Here is a 25,882-nt window from a genome sequence, read left to right as displayed (position 1 = left end):
GTCTGCAGGGTTTAGGAGTGCTCTACACTGTGCAGAGTTACTGCAGAGTTGGGTCTGGCCCTTGGGCTCCCTGGAGAGCTGATACAAAACCACCCTTGGCTTTATCCATGGTGACTTTTTAACACAACCCCTCAGAGTGACCTTGGCTTGTCTTTTGCAGTGTGGGCACTCTCAGTGGGAAACGGGCTGCTAAATTCCTCTGGAGATTTGGGTTATGTAGTTTCTTTTATGGGTACCAGGTAGGATTTTTTTATGTGTTTTAAAATGTGTGGTTTGTTAGTGTTATTTTTCCATATTACATTTGTGATTCTTTAGGTAACGTAATTAAAAACTGAGAGATTTTGTGTGGCAAATTAACCCTGGCTGGTCTGAAATTTTGTCCTTGGAGGTGTGTAAATAACACAGTAGTGGTGATGCTTACAAGAAAATTGCTATGTAACTGATACCTCAAATCATCTGACTTGCTAAAGGGGAGAGAAAAGAAGACATACCAGACGTTGAGTTCAGTTCAAGTTCACTTTTATTTCTGATTTCAATCACTGATTGCAGTGAAAGCTACCTATGCACCAGTGCATCCAGGGCAGACTCATATGTGAGGTTAAATTTACAGTTTTACAGACATGCTGTAGTTGTCATTACAGACACTTTGGGTGTTGCACAAAGATTGCTAGTTCCATATATTTTTTAGTAACCCATGGAATGTGACTCATGTATTGCCCATGAGTTGAGTTTAGTGCATTTTTTGTACTCAGTAAATAACACTGTGAAAAACAGTTTCTGAGGTGTTATGTGTCCTTTTTTTTTTTCTTTTGAGATCTTTGTAGAGCAGATTTAGGGCTATGAAGATAGTTGTCACATGGTTCAGTTATGGGATTTTAATCTTGGTTTGTAATAAGAAAGGAAGTATTACATAGTAAATGTTTTGTATTGTAACTGTGAAAGCATTCCCGGGAAATATTTTCCTGGTTCATATATTGTCATATAAACATAACTGTCTGTTCAGAAATTAGCTCTGACTAATGTGAGCCAATACGGATTATTTTGAATTAAATCTTCCTTTGTGATTAACAAAAACCAAATGTTTGTAGAAAGTAAGTTTGGGATCATTACAATTTTAAAACTTTTGAAAATTGTGTATGCTAAAGTATGGGTTTTTCTTTTCTGAATTTGATTTATGACATTTTGCATATATCTTGGCTGTTTCCATGGTCTTGTTGGGTGAAGTATCAAACACATGTGGTAATTCTGATATTTGATGCCTTGTGATAATGGCAAGGGCTGAATAACTCTCAGCTGCCTCTGAAGTCACCAAGCAATTCAGGACACAGATAAACCTTAAGCCTTTGTAGATATCCATCATCTTGTGGTTACAACCGTTAATAATGAGGCCATAAAAGTGAGAAAGGGAGTCTTAGGAGCGGACTTGAATCTGATTCTGACTCTGATGTATCCTATCTGGATTGGCAGGGGTGCCAGAAACAGCAGCTTGAGTCTATTGTCATTTTATCTACCTTAAAAGCTCTTTCTTTTTACGTAAAGCAATCTTACTATGCATTTTGTACCGTCCTTTAGACTCTACCATACAGACCAACAAAACAGTCTTGCAATACTGATAGGCCTGAAGGTAGAGGGGAACAATTGACTTGCACTTTGTCATGACAGATTTACAGCACAGGAAGACCACTTGAAAGAATGTTTCAGACTACTTTCAAATAGAATTTTTTGTGTGTTTGATCTGGAGGAGGCAGCATGTACCTTCCTGGGGTCCCAGAGAATGGAACGGAAAGCAGGACAGACTCCTCTGTCTGAACTTTGAAGTTAAACAAGAACAAACTTTAATCATTGGTGGAGACCTGTTCCAAACATGTTTTGATGTCTAGCGTCTGATATTTAAGCGTGCTATAATAGATAGGGAAGACTGCATGGGATTCACAAAGCTTGGAACAAAATACAAATTTTTAAATAAAAATTTAAGATAGATAGTCATTTATACTCTTTTTTGTTCAACTTTGTTGAAACTGCAAAGTTGTCTTCTATTGCTGACATTCCATGCTTTACACTCCATGCTGCAAGTCATTTTATGGATATTTTGGGATGCTAGACCACATAAAGGAAGATGAGAAAACTCCTTGTTTCTTAACTAAGAATTAAAACCTACATTTTACTTGGTGACGCTATTAATTACAATTGCCTGTACTCACCTTGTTCTTTAACTGTTTTATTGTCATTTATAATTAGCTGGTACGCTTTTAGAGCAAAGACTGTGTCTGATAGGTTAATATCACATGCCCATCACTCTCCATTTAAATAAAATGTGTTGTCATGTATGCTGTATTGTAAAAGACTGAAATAGATGAAATTTGTGGTATCACATATGCAAAAACCATGGCTATATAAAGAGAGGCCAGTATTTTATTCTGTAGTCTAAATTTCATTTTCCTTTGGATTAAAGTTTGCTTTAGAATTATTTTGCAATAGAGCAGATTTCATTTTTTAAATAGAACTAAACTAGGAACTAAAGGAAAGCTTAAAAAAAAAAGTCTGTCACCTTTATATTTGGACTTCCCAAGCATTTCTCTCATTGCTTCGTTCTGTCTCATATTTCATAGCACATTTCTGTGAAAAGTAAATGAATCACCCACATATATAAAAATATTTCTTAACACAGACAGATGGATATGGATTTATACATACAGAAATTTACACTCATATACACAACACACATAGGTATATAAAATATGGTCTTAGAATAAGAATAAATGTGTGTACAGCTATACTGAATACTTGGTGGTATGTTGTAGAACCCTTGGGTAAGTTTTTATGGATTTGATTTATTGGCTGACTGAGTTGATTCATTATTTGTATATGATTTTTTGCTGCTGGGTGGCCATAATTTACAATTCTGGACCTGGTTAACTCTGTGGGTGCCTCGAGATTTCTGTATGAACATCTCTGACTATTGTTTAAAGAGATAAATGAAGTGGACTTGCTTGAATGAGCAATTTACTCATGAGGAGCAAAATGTGGTCAGGCAGGCAGGTCATAGATAATAGCTTTCAATAAGTCTTTGTAAGTCAGCATACTATCATATGTTCTCTCAGAGTGCAGATGATAATCCATACATGTTACAGGCAACTGAAGATCATCTGTGATCACAGTCTTTTTCTCTTATTAGAATTCAGTGCTATTCTTGTATTACCTCTACTTGCAAAGCCCTGATAGACCTGCTGGTAGGGACAGGACAGAACAAAACCCTGAAGAGGTGTGAAAAGTCAAAAAGTGGCTTGGCTTCATTTCGGTATAAATGAAACACGGCAGGCACTTTCAGAACTGGACTGAAAGCTTTGGCAGTTTGGCAGAGTGATCCTTTTCCCATAACACACAGTATCTACCAGAGTAGTGCAATAAAACTTTTTGCTGTATCTTGTTTACAGGGAAGAGAGGACTTACCTTTGTATTCAATATGGCAACAACTCTTCTGGAGTTTTGGGGTGTAATGGCACACTGCCTGTCCCCTTTTTGAGCCTTTATACCATTTGCTGCTATAAAGTCCAGCTGGTGTAGTCTGGGGCAGGGGCAAAAATATGAGAAGAGCCAAAGCACTCAGATTAAAATGCCTTCATTAACTGTTAATATCCACAGACTATAATTTGAATTTGCAGGATTTCAGATACTGTCACCAAAAGTGATTTGAGTCTTTACTGCTCTAAATGCCGGATATGAACTGGACTTACTGAACATGAACTTAGTAAGACAAAGAAAAGTAGCAGTGATTCTTCATGTGTTCCTACCAAATTTCACATGAATGTGTTTCATCATGTCCTTTCGTGCTTAAAGCCATTGGTCTACAGTCCATAGGTATTTCTGAGGTTTCCTGTTGTGAGGAAAAGTGGCAAACATTGCACACAGACAACGTAAGTTTGTCACAGCTGCAGTTTTCATTTGCATTGTCTCATTAATAAACAGAAGGGCTTGATCAATTTTACCAAGATGGTGGGTACTTAATTGTTACAATTTAATGAAAGACTTTAGTAGTTACCAACCACCCACTAGCGGAAGTTTGCTTTTTTTCTAGCCATCTGTGGCTGTTCCAGTTACAGATGTATAATTCCACATCCACTTGTGGTACATTTTATTGTAGCTGTGTAATTCATCACAATTCCATGTGTCATAACCATCACTGTAGCTAAAGTTCTAAACATTTCTTACATTTTCAGAAAAACAACCAAACAAACAGAAGATCAGCGAAGGAAAACCCTTTGCGCAAATGCATTCAGAATTCCATCTTGGAAGCACGACTTCCTCCAGTAGGCATGTCACATCTTAGGAAGTCTGCCTCAACATCCATGAGGGAATGTTTCCTCTGCCTCTTCTTCCTTATCTAAATCTCAAATAACTTGGAAGAAAAGCAGCTTTCAATGATTTTTTAGTTGTTCATATGTTTCTGCTTTAATGCTGCTTCTCTCCATCTATGCTTTGAAGAGTCTTGTGGTGATTCCTACAAGAAATTCCTAGGAAAACTCTTGCTGGAGGTTACAATTTCTGCAAGAAATGCAGTTGTGTCGTATTGTAATGGATTGTAATGGGATTTTATTAAGTGGTAAAATAACAGAGAAGCACGAATGGTACTGAATGTCAGTGGGACATAGAGGACGTATGAAAATCACTGCTTTCAGTTTACATGAGTTTGAAATCATCAGATGAGTTGGTAAATTCCTGTGATATGTAAATACATTTCTTTGTTAAATCCAGTGCATTCATTATTGATATACATAAAAAGTATATATTTCTGCATGTGTATTTGGATATACAAAAACCACAAGTGGAAATCTTTCTAAAACTGTTTTTTTAAAATTCCTTGCATAGATTAATCGGAAAATAAATCACTTTCTGTGATTTAGGGAGCTGTAAACCAGTAATAATTATAGATAGACTTCTAGTTATATTTTACATTCCCTGCTCCTGCTTACCAGTTCAGGCAGTCAGCAGTCTAAAACTTCGCGTAGATTCTTGAAAAATGTGTATTTGCAGGCCACCTTTATTTTTTTCATTCTTCATGCCTCAAATCCCCACTGAAATTTCGGTGTTACTGGCTTCCTGGATGACAGAGGACATTTCTCTTCTGTTCTCAAGCAGCGAGTGCCAAAGGCAACGGGCAGAGATTTGTATGCAAGACTACCTACGTTACACGTGCACGTCCATTTATCTCAATAACTGACTGTCATCTCCGCGCACCCACATCTTACAATGATAATAAGAGCCCAACGCTGCTCAAGATGTCGAATTTTCAGGGATGGATTTCTAGCTGCAGGCAACCCCGGCTAAATGCCTCATATTGAGAACACTCTCCTCCTTGTCACTGACCGCATCAGACCCTTTCATGTAGCTGCATATGTGGCTTTTATTTGTTGTGGACTTCCACCCCTGCCTTGAACTGCGGTGGTTTTCACAAGTGATTTGACTCTTAAGCACATGTTCGCTTCAAAACGTAGTTAATGCAATTAAGTAACATTTTTGTGTGTTGAAGTAATGTATTCAGCTGCCTATACAAATTTTGCTGCGTTTTGGTGAACTTTGAAACTTGTTCAACCCTTCGGTCAACAGAGTGGGAGAATAAATAGTTTTAAAGGAAGGTCAGATATTTTCATAGGCGTTTAATAGGAATTTTTATATAACATAATAAGATTTGGAATCAGAGAGGGTAAGTATGTTTTCTGATTTGGGGGTTATTTGTATTCCGTTATCTTCCAAAAGCTGAATCCAAAATTAAGAGCAGAACGTTATTCATTTCCCAGTAAGAATTTAATTGCTTCTGCCCATCTGCTTATCAGCCTTTAAAATTACTAATTTAAAGGTGAAAGAACTAAAGAATAAAGAATTTCCTTCACTTCCTTAAGAAATGAAAACCAAAACAAACACAAAATTCATAAATAATAATGAGCACAACCAGCAGTAGGATAGCGTACACATATTTCTTGTCAAGAAAAAGTAATTGCAGCACTTGATGTGAAAATGAGATTTATGTCTAGTACTAATTTTTACTCTCCACCTGATTGTATCAGTACATGGGAAGGGATTGTAGGTTTTCTGGCCGACAAGCATTTAACAGGCCGTTGAACAGCCAGTATTACGTTATGCAGAATGAAAAAAAAAAGAGTAATAGGGGTCCAAATCTGAGAGGTTTTAAAATACTGATATAAAACTCAGAGGCATATTTTTTGTATAAGAGAAAGAAGTTGGGCTAATAGTACTTTTTTTTTCACTTTTTTTATATGGTTTGGAAAATCACTGTTGGTTCCTTTTGTTTCATTATCTGTAACAAAACATTTTTCAAGTCGATGTTATTAAGTTGCTAATTCATATTAAGGTATTTTTGTCGTCTTTGATTTGTCCTAGATCAGAGGAGGAAAGCTTATGATCACATACACAAGAAAGAATGATGCTGGAAAATATGTTTGTGTTGGAACAAATATGGTTGGAGAACGTGAAAGTGAAGTTGCGGAGCTCACTGTTTTGGGTAAGAATTCCTCCTTTAAGACTTTGTTGATGAAAATGTCCAACTTTCATTTTTCCTAGTAAGCTTTTTATTAAGGGTCATTCTCATCTATTGAAAATGTAGAAAATGTTGTTAGTCACGAGTGTGTTCCAGCAAATAGGAGGCAGTTAATGGCTCTTCAGTCCACCTGGAACTATTTTTTCTATCAGAAGACACTTTCATACTTAGTTCTCAAACTGAAAATAATTCCAGCGTCCACTGATTGGATCAGTATTGTGTAATAATAGCAAAGCAAAAATGTTAAGAAGCAGAGGCTTGACTTTTCCATCTTGCTGAAGAAAATTAGAATTATTCTAAGTTTCTACTTGAAATACTTATTCTTTCATTTGCAGTTGTGTGTACTAAGTACAACAGGTCTGCTTATTCAAGTGATCCTAATGATAGTTCCTCTCAGCATCAAAAAATATGTTTTCATTTAAGATAACTGAGCTTAGCTGAAAACTACATTTTTTGCTGCTATTGCAGAAACAAAGCCTTTACTCCAAATGCAATCTCAGAATTCTTCAGCATGGAAAAACTCCCTCATGTTCACTGCAGACGCATCTTTCGTAGTTTTCATTCAAAATATCTCCCATTTTACTTTAAAATAGGGGAGGCTTGAAGTAGCTTAATTGTTTCTGGAAAATAAATATATGTTTTATCACCATCCAAGGCATAGTTCATAGCACAGTGGTTTCCATCACAGTACTGCTGCAGCTCTTTTGTTGTTGTTGTTTTGCAGGATGCGAGGCAATGACCTGAAGTTTTGTCAGGAGAGGTTTAGGTTGGATATTAGAAAAAGGTTCTTCACCCAGAGTGTGGTTGGAACATGCTCCTCAGGAAGGTAGTCACAGTACCAAGCCTAACAGAGTTCAAGAAGTGTTTGGATGATACTCCTAGGCACTTGGTGTGACTCTTGGGAATATCCTGTGCAGGGCTAAGAGTTGGACTCGATGATCCTTGTGGGTCTCTTCCAATTCAGCATATTCTGTGATTCTGTGACTCTTTTTGTTGTTTGGTTTTTGATTTGGGGATTTTTTTTAAATTCATGTTTGATAGCTGTCCTGTCAGTCTTTGGCACTTTTATTTGTCCTCACTACTTTGTAGGAGTTAGGACTCAGGCAACTTGAAGATGTGTTCAGAGTCCTATGTGAAGCAGGGGTTTCCATAATAAAAAGGAGTTTGTGTGCCATCTTGAAGTTGTTCAAACTGAATATCCAAGCAAGACAGTGGTGTGTAACCCCTTAGAAGCTAAGGAAGACTTTCTGTGATCCACTGCACTGTTTTGGTTTTGTTTTACAAAGACTTCTGAAGCACTTTTGGAGGAAGTTTGTTGTCAAATAGACTTATAGAACTTCCAAACAAAATCTGAAATTGAAAGTAAGTTGTAGTTACATGGGTGAAACCCTGGCACCAGGTTCCTATTTAACTGTACCAATTAATAGCTCATCACTAGTCTACTACCAACCAGGGGATCATGGCGTGGGATATTTGGTAACCTAGGCTGAAAAAATAGTACTCTTGCTAAACACCCATAAGAGGGAGGCATTGCAGTCAGAGGTCTGCCTGGTTCTTTCTTCATCTCGTGTTTCCTTCAAACATATTTCTGATTTTCAGCCTGGGGAAACTAGTGAGGTTTTGTTTTCAAACAGGACAGTAAAGCTTTGAATGTCTTACCAGTGTGTGTCTAGAAATCCTTAATACACCTTATTCTTTCAACTCAGACTTGAGTTGAAAAAGCACGAGAAATATGCTGACTTCATCTATTAAAATATTTCTACATAAATCTTCCATTTATGGGTTTTGGTTATTTAGAAGTTGAACTTTTGCTTTTAGGTCTCTGCTTTAGATCAGAGGGAGAATGCCAGAAACTGTAATATTAGACAGTTTCAAAGTGATCCTTGCTAAGCTTTCCTTGTATGTACCAAATAGTCGTGTGACAAAGATAGATACTGAAATCAGTGCTGATTTCCCTTATCCGTTTCTGCATTTGAATAAGAGTGTTATGAATGGGCAGACAAAAACTCGTGGAAGTCCATTAGTCTTCTTTTAGGAGACTGATCTAGAGAACAATGTGCCTCTTGTGGGTTTTGCAGTCAGGCAGCAGTCCTGGACTTACCAGATCAGTCTTTTTTCTCTTGCATAATTAAGTTGAATATTTTTCCCCAAACTATTCTTGTGCTGAGGTTTAATCCTAAATGTTCTTTTCTTGCATTCAGGTTTCAGGTTTTTTCAGCACCTACAAGGAAGGGGCCAGGGCAGGGGGGGTTGTCTGTATTTGTGTCGTTTTAAATTCACAGCTACATTCTGTAGATCTCTGTTTTATTTCTCACATCTTGTATATGAACCCAGTCTAGAACTGACAGCTTAAAGATCAACTTGCTATTTAATTTAACGTTATTTCCTAATATTGCCAACAAAGTTAAGTTTTCTACAGCATAAGTGTCCAGCTGGTCTAGACATCCTCGAGAGTAAAGGAAGCTTTTTTTAATAGGGCTTTGTTCAGTTCACATTTCCACTTCAGTACTTTTTGAACCATTCACTAAGTTTTTATAATACTGAATCTCTGTATCTTTATCTGCAAAGTCAGAGTAATATTTAGAACTGCCATTTTCAAACACAAATGTGAGACATGAAGAGTATGGGCTTGTCTTTTTATCCTTCTGTCGGGTGCTTTTGTACTTCTGTGAGAAATTTGTGACGTATTTTTGGGTATTCACACTTCCTGATGGTGCCAATGGCTTCAGACTCTTCCAGTTTCAAGGAGATGATATTTATATCTTTAATAAATGCAAGTCAAAACATGCAACTGCCTTCTCAACTCCCTCAGAGCTTTCACAGGTTTATAGGCAAAATGGTCATCTGCCTCAGGCAAAGGAACCTGCCAAGTGCTCTCCTGTTAAACCTTCCCTGCACTCTGCAGTTAAACCTCCCCAGTTCTTTTATGGACATACTGTTGTCATCTGGTGCTGCTTTTTTAGATGGGTAATCATTCCTGGAGTATCCCAGAAATTGTTTAAAACAGTTTTTTTTCCTTGTGAGTGTGCAGACCTCATTACACTCCAGCCTGGTGTGGAACTATGAAAATATGAATAGCTCAGCACCATAAAACTTTGAACCCTGTTGTGGGTAGAAGAGTGTGTCAATACCTTTCCTGAAATTTGCAGCTAATATCTGGGATGCCAGAATAGCACAGCCTGTACTGAGATCCCATTTTGTTTCAGAAATTCTGAGGACAAATATGCAGCAATTAATCTGACTCTGGTGAGCCAGGACTTGGATCATCTATGTCTTCCAATATAAGTTGGGATAACAGTAATTTTTATGAACAAAAACTACAGAGAAGACATTCTGAGGGTTTTTTTTGGCTTGCTTTACTTTATATGTGCTAGTGAAAGAAAATGTGGCCTTTCTAATGTAGCATTGGAAGTTCTTGCATCGAACACTTGCTACTGCTGGCACCTGCAAACAACTTCCTAGAGATACTGTGCTGGGCCTTACTTAGCCTTCAAATTTAGAGGCTCCACTGAGACAAAACCTCCAGTGAGACTGTTTGGGTTGTGCCTTCTGTCTCTTTGAAGCAGTGCAGCAGTGGTCATTTGATGAGTGGTCATTTGAGTCATTGCAGCTTTCTATCAGAGGATGGATGTGTATTTAGATTTTGTGTTTAGACTGTGTTTTCCTTTAGCTGTGACAGGGATGTGTAAGAAGTAAGGAAGTCCCTGCTTGGATCCTGAGCCACTGCTGAGAGTGTCTGCCTCGTGCTGAGGTCCACAGTGCTGGCCATCTGCAGGGCTACAGATCTTCTGCTTGGGGCTGTGAGCGAGAAAAGCGGCGGCAGAGGCACCTCCATCAGATTTGTCACTCTGCTCCCCTTACTCTGACAGTTCAGTGACAGCTGTGATTCAGACACAGAACTGCTGGATTAATCCTTTTTTTTTTCTTCTCTTTCCCTTTAGAGAGACCATCTTTTGTGAAGAGACCGAGTAATTTGGCAGTAACTGTGGATGACAGCGCGGAGTTTAAGTGCGAGGCAAGAGGGGACCCAGTCCCTACAGTAAGGTGGAGGAAAGATGATGGGGAGTTACCAAAAGCAAGGTACAATACGTGGAGTTACCTTTTTATGACATCCAGCTTGGTGTATGATGTGGCCATTCAACATTTGACAGCCAAAATTTCTTTTTCATGAATAGAGAAGGCCTGTCTTGATCTAAGAAGACATTTCTAATTACCATTGTGCTCTACTTAAAGTTACAATTTGTGTTGAAAGTTAAGAACAACCTCTTCTCAAGTTGTTGCAATAACACATGACAAAAAATAACCCAGTTCAGTCAGTAATATCAGATACACATTAATTCTTCACCTGAAGAGACTTTTGTGATTACTAAAAGTTTTGGAGATCGTATAACAAATAGTAGAATAGATTACAACATCAAGAAGTCTATATTAGAATTGCAATTGGTATAAAATGTAGTCTGGTAGTGTAGAAAGCTGCCTTGGTTGTACATGTTTTTGTTGCCAAGTTTCCAATTAACTAGTTTTTCTGACATTGCTTTAATTCAGGACAAAAAGTAAGATGCCTTATTAAAAATAAATACATTCTCTGATAGATAAATAGATGGATGGATAGATACATACATACAGACAGACAGACAGACAGACATAGATGGATTAATTACTTATTTACTTACTTTGAAATTCTGATTATCAGTTTTAAAAACTATTGGGGGAGTGGACTGAAAAAAGAAACCCTTTAACAGTTGGCTTCAGCCATCCAAATCCAGCTTCCTATTAGCCTAGTCTATAGCTTTAATAAAAACTACATAATTTTTAAGAGAAAAATCTATTTACCATAAAGAGAAACACATTGACTGCATTATACAAAAAGCGAAAAAGGTGATGAAAGGAGAGAAAGTGGTAAAAGGCCACATTGTTCTTAAAAAAAAAAAATGAATTGTGATTTATCTTGACTTTCAAGCAATTCTGATCTTCTTGAGTACAATATTTTCTTTTCAACCATATTAAAAAAATCATTCAGATGGAAAAATTGTAGGGAGAATAATAACTACTATTGTATTTACTTGTTAAAAGTATTTTAGCAATAAAAATGTTCTGTGTTAGGGCTTTGCAATTGTATTATGCTTATGAAATTCTGCTGTCAGTTAACTCATGTTGCAAGTAATATCAGAATAAAGTTTTCAAATATTTAGATATATTTTGTTCTTAAAACTTTATTTTGCATTATCAATTTACGTGCTTATACCTTTCTCCCTTATGGGAAATACAGCAATAAGAATATTTGAAGCAAACCCACCATACCTTTACCCTTTGCAGAAATTGTACAAAGTTCCATTATTCCCATCCATTGTTTATTACTGTGTGTATTTAAAGATACGAAATCCGTGATGATCATACCTTGAAAATCCGGAAAGTTATGGCAGGAGACATGGGATCCTATACTTGTGTTGCAGAAAATATGGTTGGAAAAGCTGAAGCATCAGCGACTTTAACAGTTCAAGGTAAGAATGTTTCTTTGCAAAATACTGGAATAAAGCTGATTTTTTTGCACAACAGCTTTATAGAGTTGCTGTAAACAAACTACTTGAGACCATGCACAACTATTAGAGTTGCAGCTTATGCAGGGACTCTCTGCTGTATTGTAAAAAAAAAAAAAAAAAGTGGAAATACAAATTTGGCTTGAGTTGTGTTCTGAGGAAATGGAAACACTTCACATGTAGGATTTTTTTGTGAGCAGTCTTTACGGTATTGGGATGGGGATGTTTTGAATTTCAGTTCTTCAAGTTCAGAATCATGTCACTTGCAATCTTTGTATCTGAAACCCTAACAGAAAGAAGAAAGTCAATTTTTTCAATTATATATAGTAAAGAAGCAGCGAATGATAAATCTGTTTGTGTATTTTTTAATGCAGTAACCCAGACCACTGGAATTCCTGTTGGTTTTTTCATTATAAAAGCGTATCATGGCACTACTGGCTCTTTGTAAGATAAAAATTCAGTGGAACTCAGTGAACTAATATGTATAAAAATCCTTCATTGCCTTTATATACACAATCCAGATGTTCACTATTCAGATAATCCCTCTCTTCCTTTCCTGGCTAGCAGACAGGCAATGATGTAATCCTAATGCTTTTTTTCTAGGCACTGATGGTTCTTCTGTCCTTTTCCCTGTTCAGTGGGAATTAGTCATTATGGAGTTCTGGAGAAGGATAGGCTTAAAAGTATTTTATTTGGTAACAGGCCTCTATTTTGACACATTTACTGTAACAGGAAAGGTCTTGTCCTTAACCTGCTTTCCTTTTTCCAACAGAAACATTTGGTGTCCCTCTGTTAGGAAAATAGGAATTCTTTTGCTGAAGTTCTCATAAAACCAAGAATTTTTAGATGTTCTGTTTTGTTAGTCACCGTGATGTTTATACATCAAAACTGATACCTTATGTTTGTAAAATAACCAGTTCTTATGATCAGTGTTGCAGAATAAAAGATGAACATGTGAGCACTGAACACAGTTTATTTAAAAGAAAAAGGCTGAATTATTTTTTTAAATGCTGATTTGTTCTGAAGATCACGTCTTGTATCAGCTGTTAAACCTGTAAAATGTTGGTATTAAGAAAATTTGCTTTATGACTGGTTGAGCAGTTATTTTTCTGGAAATAAGCTATTGGTAACACTAATCCTTCATAGTCCTATTCAAAATAAGAAGCAAACACGTTCTTGTAATCCCATTTATGTTAATGGTGCTATTAGATATAAAATGACTTAAGTATGTAGATGTTAGAGTCAAGTGAGATCTTTTTTGATAATAAACTGGTATTTTTAAGGAACATGATCATAGCTTAAGTCCTGATTCAGCAAGATTCTAATTTTTTAAGTAGTTGTATTACACAGTAGATATTTATATTATAACAGCTTTGCTCTGAGGATATTGTTATGGGATAATTTGTTTCCCAGTGTGAATGGATTACCTCCTGAGCCATTTGTCTGCACTAATGTCTTTGTAGAAGGGATTGATGTGAGAAACTGCAATGTGTAAGGCCAATTTGTAGTTGGTAATGTAGTAAATTATGATAAAAATCCATTTATTAGCGTATCCGAGAGACTGAGTTTTATGGGAAGAAAAAAAGTACTCCTCCAGAAAATGTATTTTCCATTCAGACTTTTTCCTTCTTTTTCTAACTTCTCCTTTTCTTCCCTCCTCTTCCCTTCTCTTCCCCCGTTTAAAATGCTTATTTTTTTTCCTAAAGGGTCATCTTCTTGACTTTATTCCATCTAGAGAGGTAGTTTTGATCTTGTTTCAGTGCTAATTGTTCTGATCGCTTGCGGACACGCAACTCTTTGAGGTTTTGGGTTTTGTGAGTTTTTTTGAAAGATCTTATGATTTTTTTTCCCTGGTGATTGAAGGAATGCAAATGACAAGTCTTTTTTGCACTTTTGGTAGTTGTCACGTGATCTGTTGACTGTGGAGTTTAGTAGATGTGTGTTCTTCCTGTTATTATTGTTACCTATTTGTAAACAGAGGACTCTGCTGCAAATCACAGCCCCAGAAGTTATAGCTGCCACTGTGCAGTCCGGTTAAATTCATAAAATGGCAATGAGAGGGTTGGCCTTGGTTTTGGGGTCGTGTGGGTTAGGGTTTTTTGTCTTGGGTCTTTGTTTTGGGCTTTATTTCCCATTCAGTAACTCGGCAACAGGCTGTGGTGTTTTCATGCCAGACCACATGCCCGAGAAAGAATATGAGAGTTGTTAGTGGTGACCCCAGATGTGTGTCCATGTTAGGAAAGGGGCAGTTGTCACCTGTCAAGTGTCTGCACACTGGAAGTGCTGCACTGCAATGGAACGTGGCACACAGCAGACAGGGCTCCTGGGGACACTGCTCGGGCTCAGGGCTTGTAAGCGCTGCTAAGAAGAGGACATATCTCCTTCTCTACTCATCATTTTTTGGGCCTCAATCACTGTGGTTGACCTGTGTATGCTCTGTCAGGTGCAGGGTTATCTAGGGTGTTAAAAGGCCGAGTGTGCAGCACCAGAGCTAATTGAGATACCCGGGTGTCAGGGAGGTGTTGATGTAACACGGCCAATAACCAACCTGATGTCTCTGCAGAGCTGCTCTGGGCCTGGCAGGGTCCTTTCCTCCAGCTCAGCTCTGGATGGAGCAGACACTGGAGTGCATTGTGCATGCCCTGCAGGGCTCCCTGTCTGGGGAATGCTGCACAACTCTGCCTCAGAGCTGGTGAGTGGACCCAAACTGTCCCCCTGGACTAGGAACTGTCAATTTGGATAGTTCAACTCTCCCTCTCTCTGTATGAAATAAACTCTTAACTGTAGAAAATACAAAAGAGGGGAGGGAATATAAATTCCATGTGCTCATCAGTAGCATCACAGATGCTCATTGTTGGAATCACTGTTTTCCTCTATACAGGCTCCTAACTTTGGGGATTGTGTTTCCTACATGAAGTACAGATGTTGCATTCTTATTGCAACTTCAGCCATGTTCTTAAAGTAAATTTGGAGTTCTGTATTAACACAGAACTTTGAACCTTTCTCTTAAGTCTTTTACTGTTACTGCTTAGAAGCATTTTCATCCCTGAAACTGTGAAGTTACCTTATTTTCTCCTTGGAAAATAAATGGTTAAGAAAATGTCATCCTGATGTTGTTTGCATTTTCCTAAAATTAGAGAGGCTCAGTCTCCTGTTTTCATTTTGCAACAATGTGTACTGCATCTATAAGGCATCCAGAGATGTTGCTAAATACATGTGGAAGCATTTCATTCAGGAGATGATTAATTATTAAATAAATACCTCAGTCAATAAAAAAATACCAGGAAGCAGCCCAGAGTACATTTTACTTTGCCAATACATTGTATTTTACCAGGTAGCTGATGTGCTCCAGAAAAGGGAAACAATGGCCCAAAGTCCTTCTCTGGAGCCAGTGGATTTCTCTCTTGCTCTATCACTAAGCAAGTTGCATCTAGTTATTTTTTTATATTGTATTTTATATATATGCAAAATGCTTTTCTTGTTTTGTGGAGGTTTCTGTTACATGATTTGCTTAGTTTTATGCCTTGAAACAGCACTGTAGAAATAATGATATTATATATTTCATTATTACATATATAATTGAAGACAATGTTCCTAAGACACATAAAATTACCAAAAATGCATACCTCAGAACTTCAGTTCTAAAAGAAAATTACTTTTACTATTAGTGCAAATAGAAGCAGGGCTTCTTCAAGGGTGCAAATTCCACGTTTAAGCAAATCTAAGAACCAAAGGTTTTATATATTTTCACCTGCTTCCATTTGCTTTGCTCTGATTTGCAGTACTTAATTAGGCTTTTTTTAACAGCTAGTTTTATAATAAGTTTATAATTTATGGTGAAACGAGCTGTACTCTCTGCAACAAGTGTAAGTTATGGCTCCAGTGGAAGTCCTTCTATGCAGTTGGCCAGGAACCATTGTAGCAGTGACAGGGTAGATACTTGTCAGCAAGGAGTTAAGAGAAACAGGTCAAGTTGACTTGACAGGTCCTCAGTTGACTTGAGGACTTCCCAAGAATCACCAACACTGTGTCTGTTGATGACTGTGGGTCAACCACCAGCAGGTTGGCAGTGAACAACAATCTTTGAGTTTTTCTTCACTCTCCTTATTCAAGTAATGACTCTGGAGGAGTGTGCAGTACTTATTACGGTGCCCTGCCTAATATACATCTAAACCTGCAGCAGCAGTGACTGAACTCTAAAATGTAAATTTTTACCATTCAAAGGCACTAAACGCATTCAGTGTTATCAGTTTGGCAGGAAAGAAGAAGAATTCCTGTGGAAATTACGCTGGCCAATCCATATTTTACAGTGGTGATCTTGAATACCAAGCCTTTATAGATTATGGTGTCTTTAATTCTAGGATTAAGAGAGCTTGTCTGCAAGGTAGATAGCGAGCAGGACTTTTGATAAGTGACTTCTGGCTGTGATTTTGCTGTACTAGTCAACTGACAAGGAATTTTAATCTGAAAAGGTGGCACATGCTTCAGGTCTGGAATTTCCTCCTCCTTTCACCTCCTCTTTGTGTAAAGTAGCTTCAAGGCATGCAGTAAAAGACATCTAGTTGATAAGGCTTCTGGGAAGGACTGAGAATACCACCCAGAATGAAAAGGAATAGGATTTGTTCTTTCATCTCTCTGATACCATAGAAATGTTTCCACTGTGTCAGGCTGCTGGTACACATTAGAAGCTGGCTGTAAATGTAATTGCTTTATAGGCGTCTGAACTATCTATGTTAAAACAACCAAGACAAAATTCAGAATTTGATGGGATTACAGAAATGCTGTTGAGGTATAGGGTGGTTACTATGCCTTGCAGAGAACACCTCACAGCATCATATGGGAATTTAACCACTGGAATTTTAAAACTAGGATTTGGATTAAAATCTGAACTTGTCTATACATGGTCACTCTTTAAGTCAGTACTTCTCCTTTTGGAAGAACTAATTTTAAGCCACATTGTGTCTTCAGTGCCATCAAAGAGGAAGGAAGAATAGTGACTGTCCAATGAACTTGAGGATTTTTTTAATTTATAAACTTTTGGCAGGATGAACGCAGGAGACCATCACTTGTGATTTGTGTAGCTTGAAGAGCCCATTTCCCCCTTTAATGACTGCTGTAAACTGTGACAGTGCTTCAGATTTCTATCAAGGAGCTGAGGAGTTTGACTGCCACCTATTTCTGCTGAAAGAATAGAAATCTTAGATGTTAGTCAGAAGGAACTGGGAAAACTCTTCTTCAGAGATTAGTACCCTGCAGGTTTTTGTCCTACTGATGCAAGGGATGAACACTAAGATTCCTGGAGCATTTCTAAAACAGAGATAAAAGAAAAATAAGTAAATATTTCAGTGAAATATTTTTTTTAAAAAATTATAGTTGCTTCGAATTGATGTAAAATATTTTAATAAATAACTGCCTCCATGGTTTCAATGTTTTGAAATGGAGGTTGCTTTTCTTTTTACATAGAGTCTCACGACAGTGACAGCAATAGCTTACAGGAAAATAATACATAAAAAATGTTGAGATTCCTTCCTTCAATTTGATACTTTGAAACAAGAATTTGAGACAGATGTTTCTGAGCAAGTAGAACAGAAGGAGTCCAAATAATTTGGAGAAATGTTTCTACAAAAATAAGTTGAAGTTAGAGGCTTTCTCCTGCTGAAAGGGGTTTGTTTACTGTAAAGTTCTTAAAAATTCTACATTATAATCACTTGCTGAAGAGAACTGAAGCAAGTAGATTTGTGTAGCATACTTCAGCACTCAATTAAAAAGCAGCAAACAAAATCTGAAGTCTTTTTCCTAATGCCTGAAATTTCCTAAATCCCGTGGCTAGGGAAAAAACAATTGGTTTTGTATCAGGTTTCACTGCTGCAGACTTTACTGTGTGACTGTTGTTATAAAGATAACATTTCAATAATTCTGTCTTTGGAACAGACAAAATGGAATTTTACTACAAGTTGCTGAGTTTGCAGATTTTTGGTTTTATGAATAAATAGAGTGCAAGGAGTAGTAATTTTAATTGGTTGTTCAATGAACAATACTTCTGCTATACATTCATTCTGAAATAAACATAGGCTTTATTAAATATGCTTAACATCCATAAAAAGGCAATACACACTTTATTTTTGCCTTGTTTATAGCCTGGAAGTAATTTTAATAAAGACTACAGTGATTGTAGTACATTCTCTTACTTTTATTAGTTTACATGCATCAGTAAAATCAGCCATCTCTGAATTGGTCTTAAGAAAACAAATTTAAAAATGCTGACTTACAATAACAGTGCATTCAAACATTGTTTTGATAAGCTGTTTTGAGTACCATTTGTTACCATGAATTGTGTTTTGTTTGAACACTAAAATGCTTTATTGTTAGGTGCTGAATAACACTTAAGAACTGGTAATAAAGTATCTTGCAGTCTTTGTATGTGAACTAAATCACCTCGTAGGCTCAGTATCAGCATCTTTCAGTGCAAGAAAAAAATGGCTTCTTCAGGTTAAACTGCTAAAATATCAAATATGCTCACAGTGTTTTCTTCACAAGGTGTCTGCGTGCTCCTCTTGTCCCTATGACCACACGTTAATTCCCAAAGTTTGGGGTGATGTTTTTTTCCCATTTCTGTACGGACTAGAACGACAGAACTGAAACAGAAAGACAAAGCTGTCTGGAAGGTTGCTTGTTTTGTTCTCATAAATGCTCTGTGCTCTCTAAACCCAGCAGTGAAGGGGATTCTGTTCTCTTCATCTTTCAGTGGCCTATGAGAGCCCACTTAGGACTTGCACCTCCACAAATTAGGCAGCAGCTGTTTCTTTTGGCACAATTAAGGTAGCACATTGATGCTTGGGTCTCAGTGCAGAGGAAGAAATCACTTGAGAGTTCTGCTGTGGTCCAGCAAGGTCTGATGGTCTTTTCTGAAAATCTTCCTTCAGAGTTCCTCAGTGCTCAGAACTTTCTAGATTTTTTCCTCAAAGACTATAACCTAACTAAACACTAAACTGCAAAACATCTTTACTAGTCTGTCATGCACAAGTTTTAATGTGTTGCTTTTTTTTGCTACCTGAAATTAAAATTTGTTAATATATCACAGTTACCTTCCTGTTGACTTTATGAAAGAGTAAATTCAGGTATTAGTGTAGACTTAAGTTGTCTATGTGGGGGGTATGACATCCCTGTGAGAAGAAATCCAGATTTCTTTTGAAATAGTATCTATTTCAGTCGAGAGTATTCCTCCCTGAGTATTGCATGCCCAAAATAACATTTTTTAATGATCACAACTTACTGCACTGTAGAGATTTATTGTCCTTCCATTTTTAGTGTGTGCTTGGTTTCCATTGATCATGAGGCTTTGGCCACTTTTCACAAGTAGCTTTAACTTGTTATAAGAAGGTTGCTATGGATTTCAAGTTCTTCTTTCCAAAAAGTAATCTGTGCTATCATAAACAGCTGGGAAAAAAATCCCACTCCGTTTCCCTTTCAGCTATACTATCTTTAACTGGAAGTCAAAAAATTTAGTAGGAAGCTCCTAAGATTTCTTCAAATAGTATCCAGCTCTCATAATCTTTTTGTACTTCTGCACAGCTTATTTAAAATTCAGCTTTTTTTCACTCTTTTAAAAGGCTTTAGTATAAACATTTGTAGCCACGACTACTTAGATTGCAGCAGTGCCTAAAATTACATCAGTAAAACACAGGGGAAGACAACTCTTTTCTGGAAAGAGAATCCTGGGAAACAACTTCACAGTTTACTGCATTACTCTGGTTTTTAAATAGATGGAATTAGACTTGTCAGAAGTATGCTTTCTAAATTATGTTTGGTTTATAGCGTGGTTTAGGAGATTCAGAGCAAGGAAGGGGGCAGGGAGACTAGGAGAGGAACTTTTGGAAGATCTTAAATCCCCCTCTCCCTCTCTCTGTCTTCAACCCTCCATATTTCAGATATCTCTTGTCACCTCAAGGCAATGACTACAGGATTTATACGCATTTTAAACTGCAAACTACATGTATTAACCTGAAAAGTGCTACCTTTTAAAATCACGTCGCAAAGTCTATTTCCACATTTTTATCTTAGAAATCTTCTTTGACTCCTGCAGGAGGAGAGATTACAAACTACTTGTTTTGTAGCTAGTATCAGCAAAATCAGTTGCAAATCAAAAATACCTCATGTGAGTACATTTCACACACTGTTCTCTTCCCACAAATTTTTGCAGTAGGTTCCTCCCACACGCGCATAGGCAAACACACACACACTTGTGTAGCCCTTTTCACCTTGACTTTTTAAGCGTTCCAAAGGGAAGATTCGTTATCCTGCTGTGAATCAGACTTTAAAATAATATAGTTGCATGGCTGTTACACAGCTGAGATGGACCCAGATTTTACTGCTCAGCCCCATCAGAGTTTAGGAGGGAAACACATCTCAGCTTAAACTAAATCTCAAAATGGCCGGAAATCCAATAGGAGTTGATACCGTTTGATTGCTCTTGAAACAAGAATAGCACCCAAGCAGGGCATTTTGTTAATGCACAAATCTTGTGCTGTTTAGCAGCAGAGGCTGGAGTTTAAGCCACGGAAGAGAGAAAAGAAGCTTAGTAACATTTTAATGCCAGTAACAAAACCATCAAGCTGTTGAAACAAATTGCTTGTTGCTCCGGCTGCAGAGCTGGGAACAGAAGCCTTCCTGCTTGCTGCAGGAGGGAGAATCCTTGATTTTGAATCCATGGCACTTCAGGCTCATCTCTAAAATCGTTTCTGGAGTTGGTGATGTTGAGCTGCCATGCTGTGCGTGTTTAAGTAGGTGTTCTAAAGCCGTGTCCTCACCTGTATCTCTCCCTGGTATGTGTAGCAGCTCCAGATGCACTTGTATTTTCAAGGTTTTATTTGTGCTGTCAGCACCAAGGAGCGATACTTGCCTTTTTTCCTCTCTCAGGCCACTTTCTTCTGGAGTACACGAGCCCTCCTGAGTACACACAGGCGCCTGCCCTTTTTCCCTGGGTTTCAAGTCAAGAGGCATAAGCTAAATCCAGCCAGGCAGGCATGTGCCATGTGCTGAGAATGAGTCATGGTCAGAGTCAGCGTCATGGTGATGTGACTACCAGGTTTCCAGACTGCAGCTGTCTTGTTCCTGCTGATTGCAGTGCAGATGGATAAGTGCACAGGGAGGAGTGCAGCTGGCAGCCTGCTGGTCCCCAAGAGTGGCACTGTTTGTGTAGGGCGTAGTCCTCAGCCAGCCTGTTTCTAAGTTACTGCCCAGCACATGTGTCGTAGTTTAACCCCAGCCAGACACTAAGTATCACACAGCCCCTCACTTGCCCCCTCCACACCTTCCCCCCCAAGTGGGACAGGCAGAAGAATCAGGAAAAAATACCCCTTCACAAAATAACAATCAAAACAACCCACCACCAAAAAAACCCACCAAAATTTGTGGATTGAGAGAAGAACACTTTATAAATTGAAACAAAGTAAAATATGTTCCTACTAATACTACTACTACTAATAATAATAATAATAACTTTTATGAAAGAGAGAAAGAGAAATAATAAGTGATGCACACTACAATTGTTTACTGACTGATGGCCAACCTGTCAGCAGTCAGCAGTTCCCAACCAACTCCTTCCAGTTTATATATTGGATGTGATGGCCAGTTCAGGTTATGTTCCCTCCCAGATTTTCACAAACCTCCTTACTGGCAGAGCATGAGACACTGAGAAGTCCTTGACTTAGGGTAAACCCTGCTTAGCAACAGCCAAAACATCAGTGTGTTATCAACATTATTCTCATACTGAATCCAAAACTCAGTACTACACTAGCTACTAAGAAGAAAATTAACACTATCACAGCCGAAACCAGGACAACCTGACAAGTTTTCAGTGTTCAGACAGAAGAGGGAGTGTGAATCAATTGTAAACAAAAATAAATAAATACAATTTTTTAAAAAAAGTCATTGGGAAGTCTATTGAGGAAAACAGCATCTCATTGATACTGAGATTTTTCTGTTATTAACTTTTTTGTGCATGAGCCTGAAATGTTGTAATGGGTTTCTGGGTTTTCTAAAGGTGATCTTACCATCAAAACTATTTTTCCAACTAATAAGTCAACTGCTTTCTGTCTTAATTTCATTCTCTTACAGTACCATTATAGAAAACAATTACTCTCTTTCTTTTCCAATCACTTAGATTTTTATCTTCTCAGGTTTGGTAAATTTGAAGTTATTATAGTCACTTGTTCCTTTAAACCTAAGAACTGCTTATCTGACACATCAACAGCAATCTAAAACAGAATTTTTCCAGTCATCGTAAATATAATAAACCACAATCGCTCCCTTGGTGGGGGTTTGGAATTACAAGTCATCACTTTTGATTTGAAACATCAAAAATCTCATGTAAACATTTTACCTCAACTCGCATGGCTGTGACATGTTTGGCGCCAGACTCCTGGACCTTTCCTCAGAAGTTTGCGCTGCACTGTGTCACACTTGGTGCTCTGGGACCATGCACTGTGAAAGCATTCATGGTGAGTGAGGGTGTCCCAGCCTGGTCCTACATCAGTGTGAATTTTATCCGAAAATCGGGGAAAATATGAATTATTTATATATGCATTTAGACCTCAGGAAGTGACAGCTGAAAACAGAGAGACCGGTGAGGATGAAAAATGATACACTCTGATTCTTTTGTGATGTACCTGGTGTTATTTTCCCGTGTTTTTCACTGGCTGAAGCCTGGAGGCAGCTGAATGGCAGCATTTATATTTTTTTCAGAAAAAGAGATTCAGGCCTTTGTTTATTTCTCTGTAGAAAGTGATACTTCCCACAAATGACTGCAGAGAGATGTGCATATCGGGGACACTGAGTGTTTCAGATTGCTTTGATAAGAACAAATAGCCTACAAATCACTGGATAGGAAATGGAACATGGCACATTGTCTTAAACTATCTCCCTTAATAATAGTTTTTGCAAAACAGCAACATAAATACCTGGTAGTCATGTTGCCGAGAGGCATTCAGTGGTCCTCATTCAGATACTTTAAGGTAAAAAGTAGTTAATTAGATCTCAGAATTTAACAGGATTAACAGTTAAACATATTTTTGAACAGAAGATGTTGGCAGCTTTTTGCTCACTTTTTGTTTGGAATTAGGGAAAGATTTGGAAAGCGAAATTGTTCAGAATTATTTTTTTTTTAAGGCATGAACAATCTGAGCTTGACCTCTTTGCTAAACATACTGAGACTCTCACATTTCCTCTGCGTGTAACTCTAGTACCCAAATTTACTGTGCCCACTCATTTCAGACAGAGTATAAACAGTGGGTTTCTCACCCATTCCTTTCATCCCAAGATGATAAACAGCTGAGTTTCAGCCCCTGTGTAGAACTGCAATGCTCCATGACAGATAATGCAGCTATCTCTGTACTATCCCTGCTCTGGAGTTTCTCCTCTGTCACTGTCCAGTCTGTATCTGCCCAATCCCCTCGGAAATGCCTGCTTCCCACTCTAACTTGTGTCCCTTCTCCTACCAGTTTGTTTCTATAGGCACATTCAATCTCTCAGAGTTTTCACTTCAACTGGGATTAACAGATCACAGAATTATTTGAAAGGAATCTAAATTTGATTGTGACTGCAGTTTCCTACATGAGTCATAATGGCCAAAGATTTGTACAGAAGCTAAAGATTGTTTATGAGCTTAAGTGTTGTATGTTATTATTGGCCTGAAGATTGGGATTGTTTCATTTCTCTGGTGTAGAGTTGTACTTTCTTGCTTCTTTTATAATTGTCTCTAGAAGTGTCAAGCACTCCTTGAAGACATGAAGATTTTTTTTTAAAATTCAAAAATGAAACACACTGAGCTTAAATTGAAAATATGCAATTTGTGTCAGTTAAATAACAAGATATCTTCTGAGCAACTGGAAGGTATTCCTAAATAGTACTAGTCAGACCAATAATTAATGAGTATTTAATATGCAGAACAAAATACTGGTCAGTAATTAAGTACCACCTTGGATCTCAAGATCTCAAAAGCACCTTCTTAGTCTAAATGAATGAAAATTTCTATAATTCTGCTCTCTTTGGAATAAATAGTTACTACCACTGCTTTCAAGAACGGGATACTTGCAGTTTATAACTTGCCCAAATATCAGACCAAGAAATAGACACAACACTGTAATATTTTATTCTAAATATGAGAAAACCAATGAGTTACAGGCATTTACAAACCTAAGCTAATCGCAGCAGTGCATGGTGGGAGGACAAGAGACAATGGATTTAAGTTGAAACAAGGGAGATCAAGGCTGGATGTGATGAGAAATTTCCTCACTGGGTGGACAGCCAAGTGGTGGAGCTGGTTGCCAGAGAGTCTGTGCATTCTTATTCCTTGAAGTTTTTCAAGACCTGACTGGATCAAGCCTTGGCTGACCTTGTAGCTGACCCTGCTTGAGCAGGAGGTGGACTAGAGAGCTCTGAGGTTGCTTCCCACCTGATTCTCATGTGAACCTATAATACTACATCTGTCAAATACAATAGTTGCTCCATTAACATCTGGCAACTATACTGGTCTGTAGTTTAAGTCCTAAAACTGTAAATTCCTACTCCTGTGAGTGCATTTAATGATATCGATAGTCCCAGTGAGGTTGATAGGATTGCTGGTAAGAATAAGGCATTAAAAGATCACATCACTAGTCTGGAAACTGCTTTTCTTTTGGTTTTTTGTTCAGTGAATGGACACATCTTCCCTGAAAAGCCCACATGTCAAGGAAGTTATACAAAAGGCAAAAATATTATTCCTTTGGTAGTTGTGGTTTTACATGCTAACTTCCTGTCTTTACAAACAGGTTATTCCTCCTAATTGCCATGTGAAAAGCCATGATTAACACAGGGAAAATTAATTTACTTTATAATTGAAAGTGCTGTCAAATAAAATATGCCGTAATAGAGGAAAACCTCTTCTCTGTTTTAGTAACCTTAGATATCAATAGACTGCAAATCAGACTAAGAATGTGGTCTTTGTTGTAGATGTTGCTATTATTGTTGTTCTTTTAAACCACATGATATCCCTGTGACAGAATTGTTTAAATTTTTCTATGAAACTTCACCCTTTGCCCTTTCCACAGATTTGCAACCAGTGTGATGCCCTGTTTCTACAGGGATTTATTTTCACGTATCAGTATCCCCTCTGTTTTTACAGGTGGGCAAAAAAATATGTTCGTTTGACAGGGTTACTTTTGACCTACAGTAAGAAATGTCTAGTGAAAAGAGAAGTGGAAATTCAGTACTTAGAAGCTAATTTAATTTGTGGAAATGTAATTAAGCAACCAAGACAGATTTCTGTCTGTTAGAGGTTTTCAGGTGAGTTTTCAGTAGAGGACTTGAGCAGCTCTGCACTGCTACCAAGAAGGCTGAACTTTTCTCTTCTTGGCACTACTCAACTAATGGAAAATTGATAATTTAGAGTTACTTCCTCCATGCAAGAATTGCATCCCATTAAGTCTCTTATCAGGCTGCTTCATGTAGAATATGAGTTGTGTTTTGTGGAGAAGCATTTATAATTCCAGGTCAGACTGTAACTGCAAGTTTAGTAAAGAGCTTTTCAGTTAAAAAGGAACTGTTACTGGGTAATCTGCTTACGCACAAACAAGAGCAGCTAGGAGCTGAATCTTTGGGAAGAGCATGTTTCTCTCAGGAATTCATGTGTATCATTTTTTGGCCACTTCTCTTACGAATCACAGACTTGCAGATAATCTGAGCAGAGTAATGCACACTGATGTTCCTTTTGAGAAATACTGAACCCAGACACCTAGAGAAGCCTAGTGCACATCCG

At 37.7% G+C, this 25,882-nt stretch overlaps 1 protein-coding gene across 5 annotated transcripts in view; it reads left to right on the top strand.

The window, feature by feature from the left end:
• ROBO1 (roundabout guidance receptor 1) overlaps positions 1-25,882 on the top strand; it is a 706,479-nt gene that overhangs the window by 614,216 nt on the left and 66,381 nt on the right. For all 5 annotated transcript variants that reach the window (XM_051781122.1, XM_051781120.1, XM_051781121.1 and 2 more), the window contains 3 exons: positions 6,397-6,517; positions 10,495-10,633; positions 11,927-12,054. In XM_051781122.1, coding sequence (XP_051637082.1) covers positions 6,397-6,517; positions 10,495-10,633; positions 11,927-12,054 — 388 coding nt within the window. The remainder of the gene's footprint in view (positions 1-6,396; positions 6,518-10,494; positions 10,634-11,926; positions 12,055-25,882) is intronic.

The sequence above is a fragment of the Manacus candei genome, unplaced genomic scaffold, assembly GCF_025592945.1.
Source record: "Manacus candei isolate 608988 ecotype Guabito, Panama unplaced genomic scaffold, ASM2559294v1 h1tg000014l, whole genome shotgun sequence".
In the NCBI taxonomy this organism is placed as follows: Eukaryota; Metazoa; Chordata; class Aves; order Passeriformes; family Pipridae; genus Manacus; species Manacus candei.
Note: the sequence above shows the minus strand (reverse complement) of the source record. Positions and strands in the feature narration are given on the sequence as shown.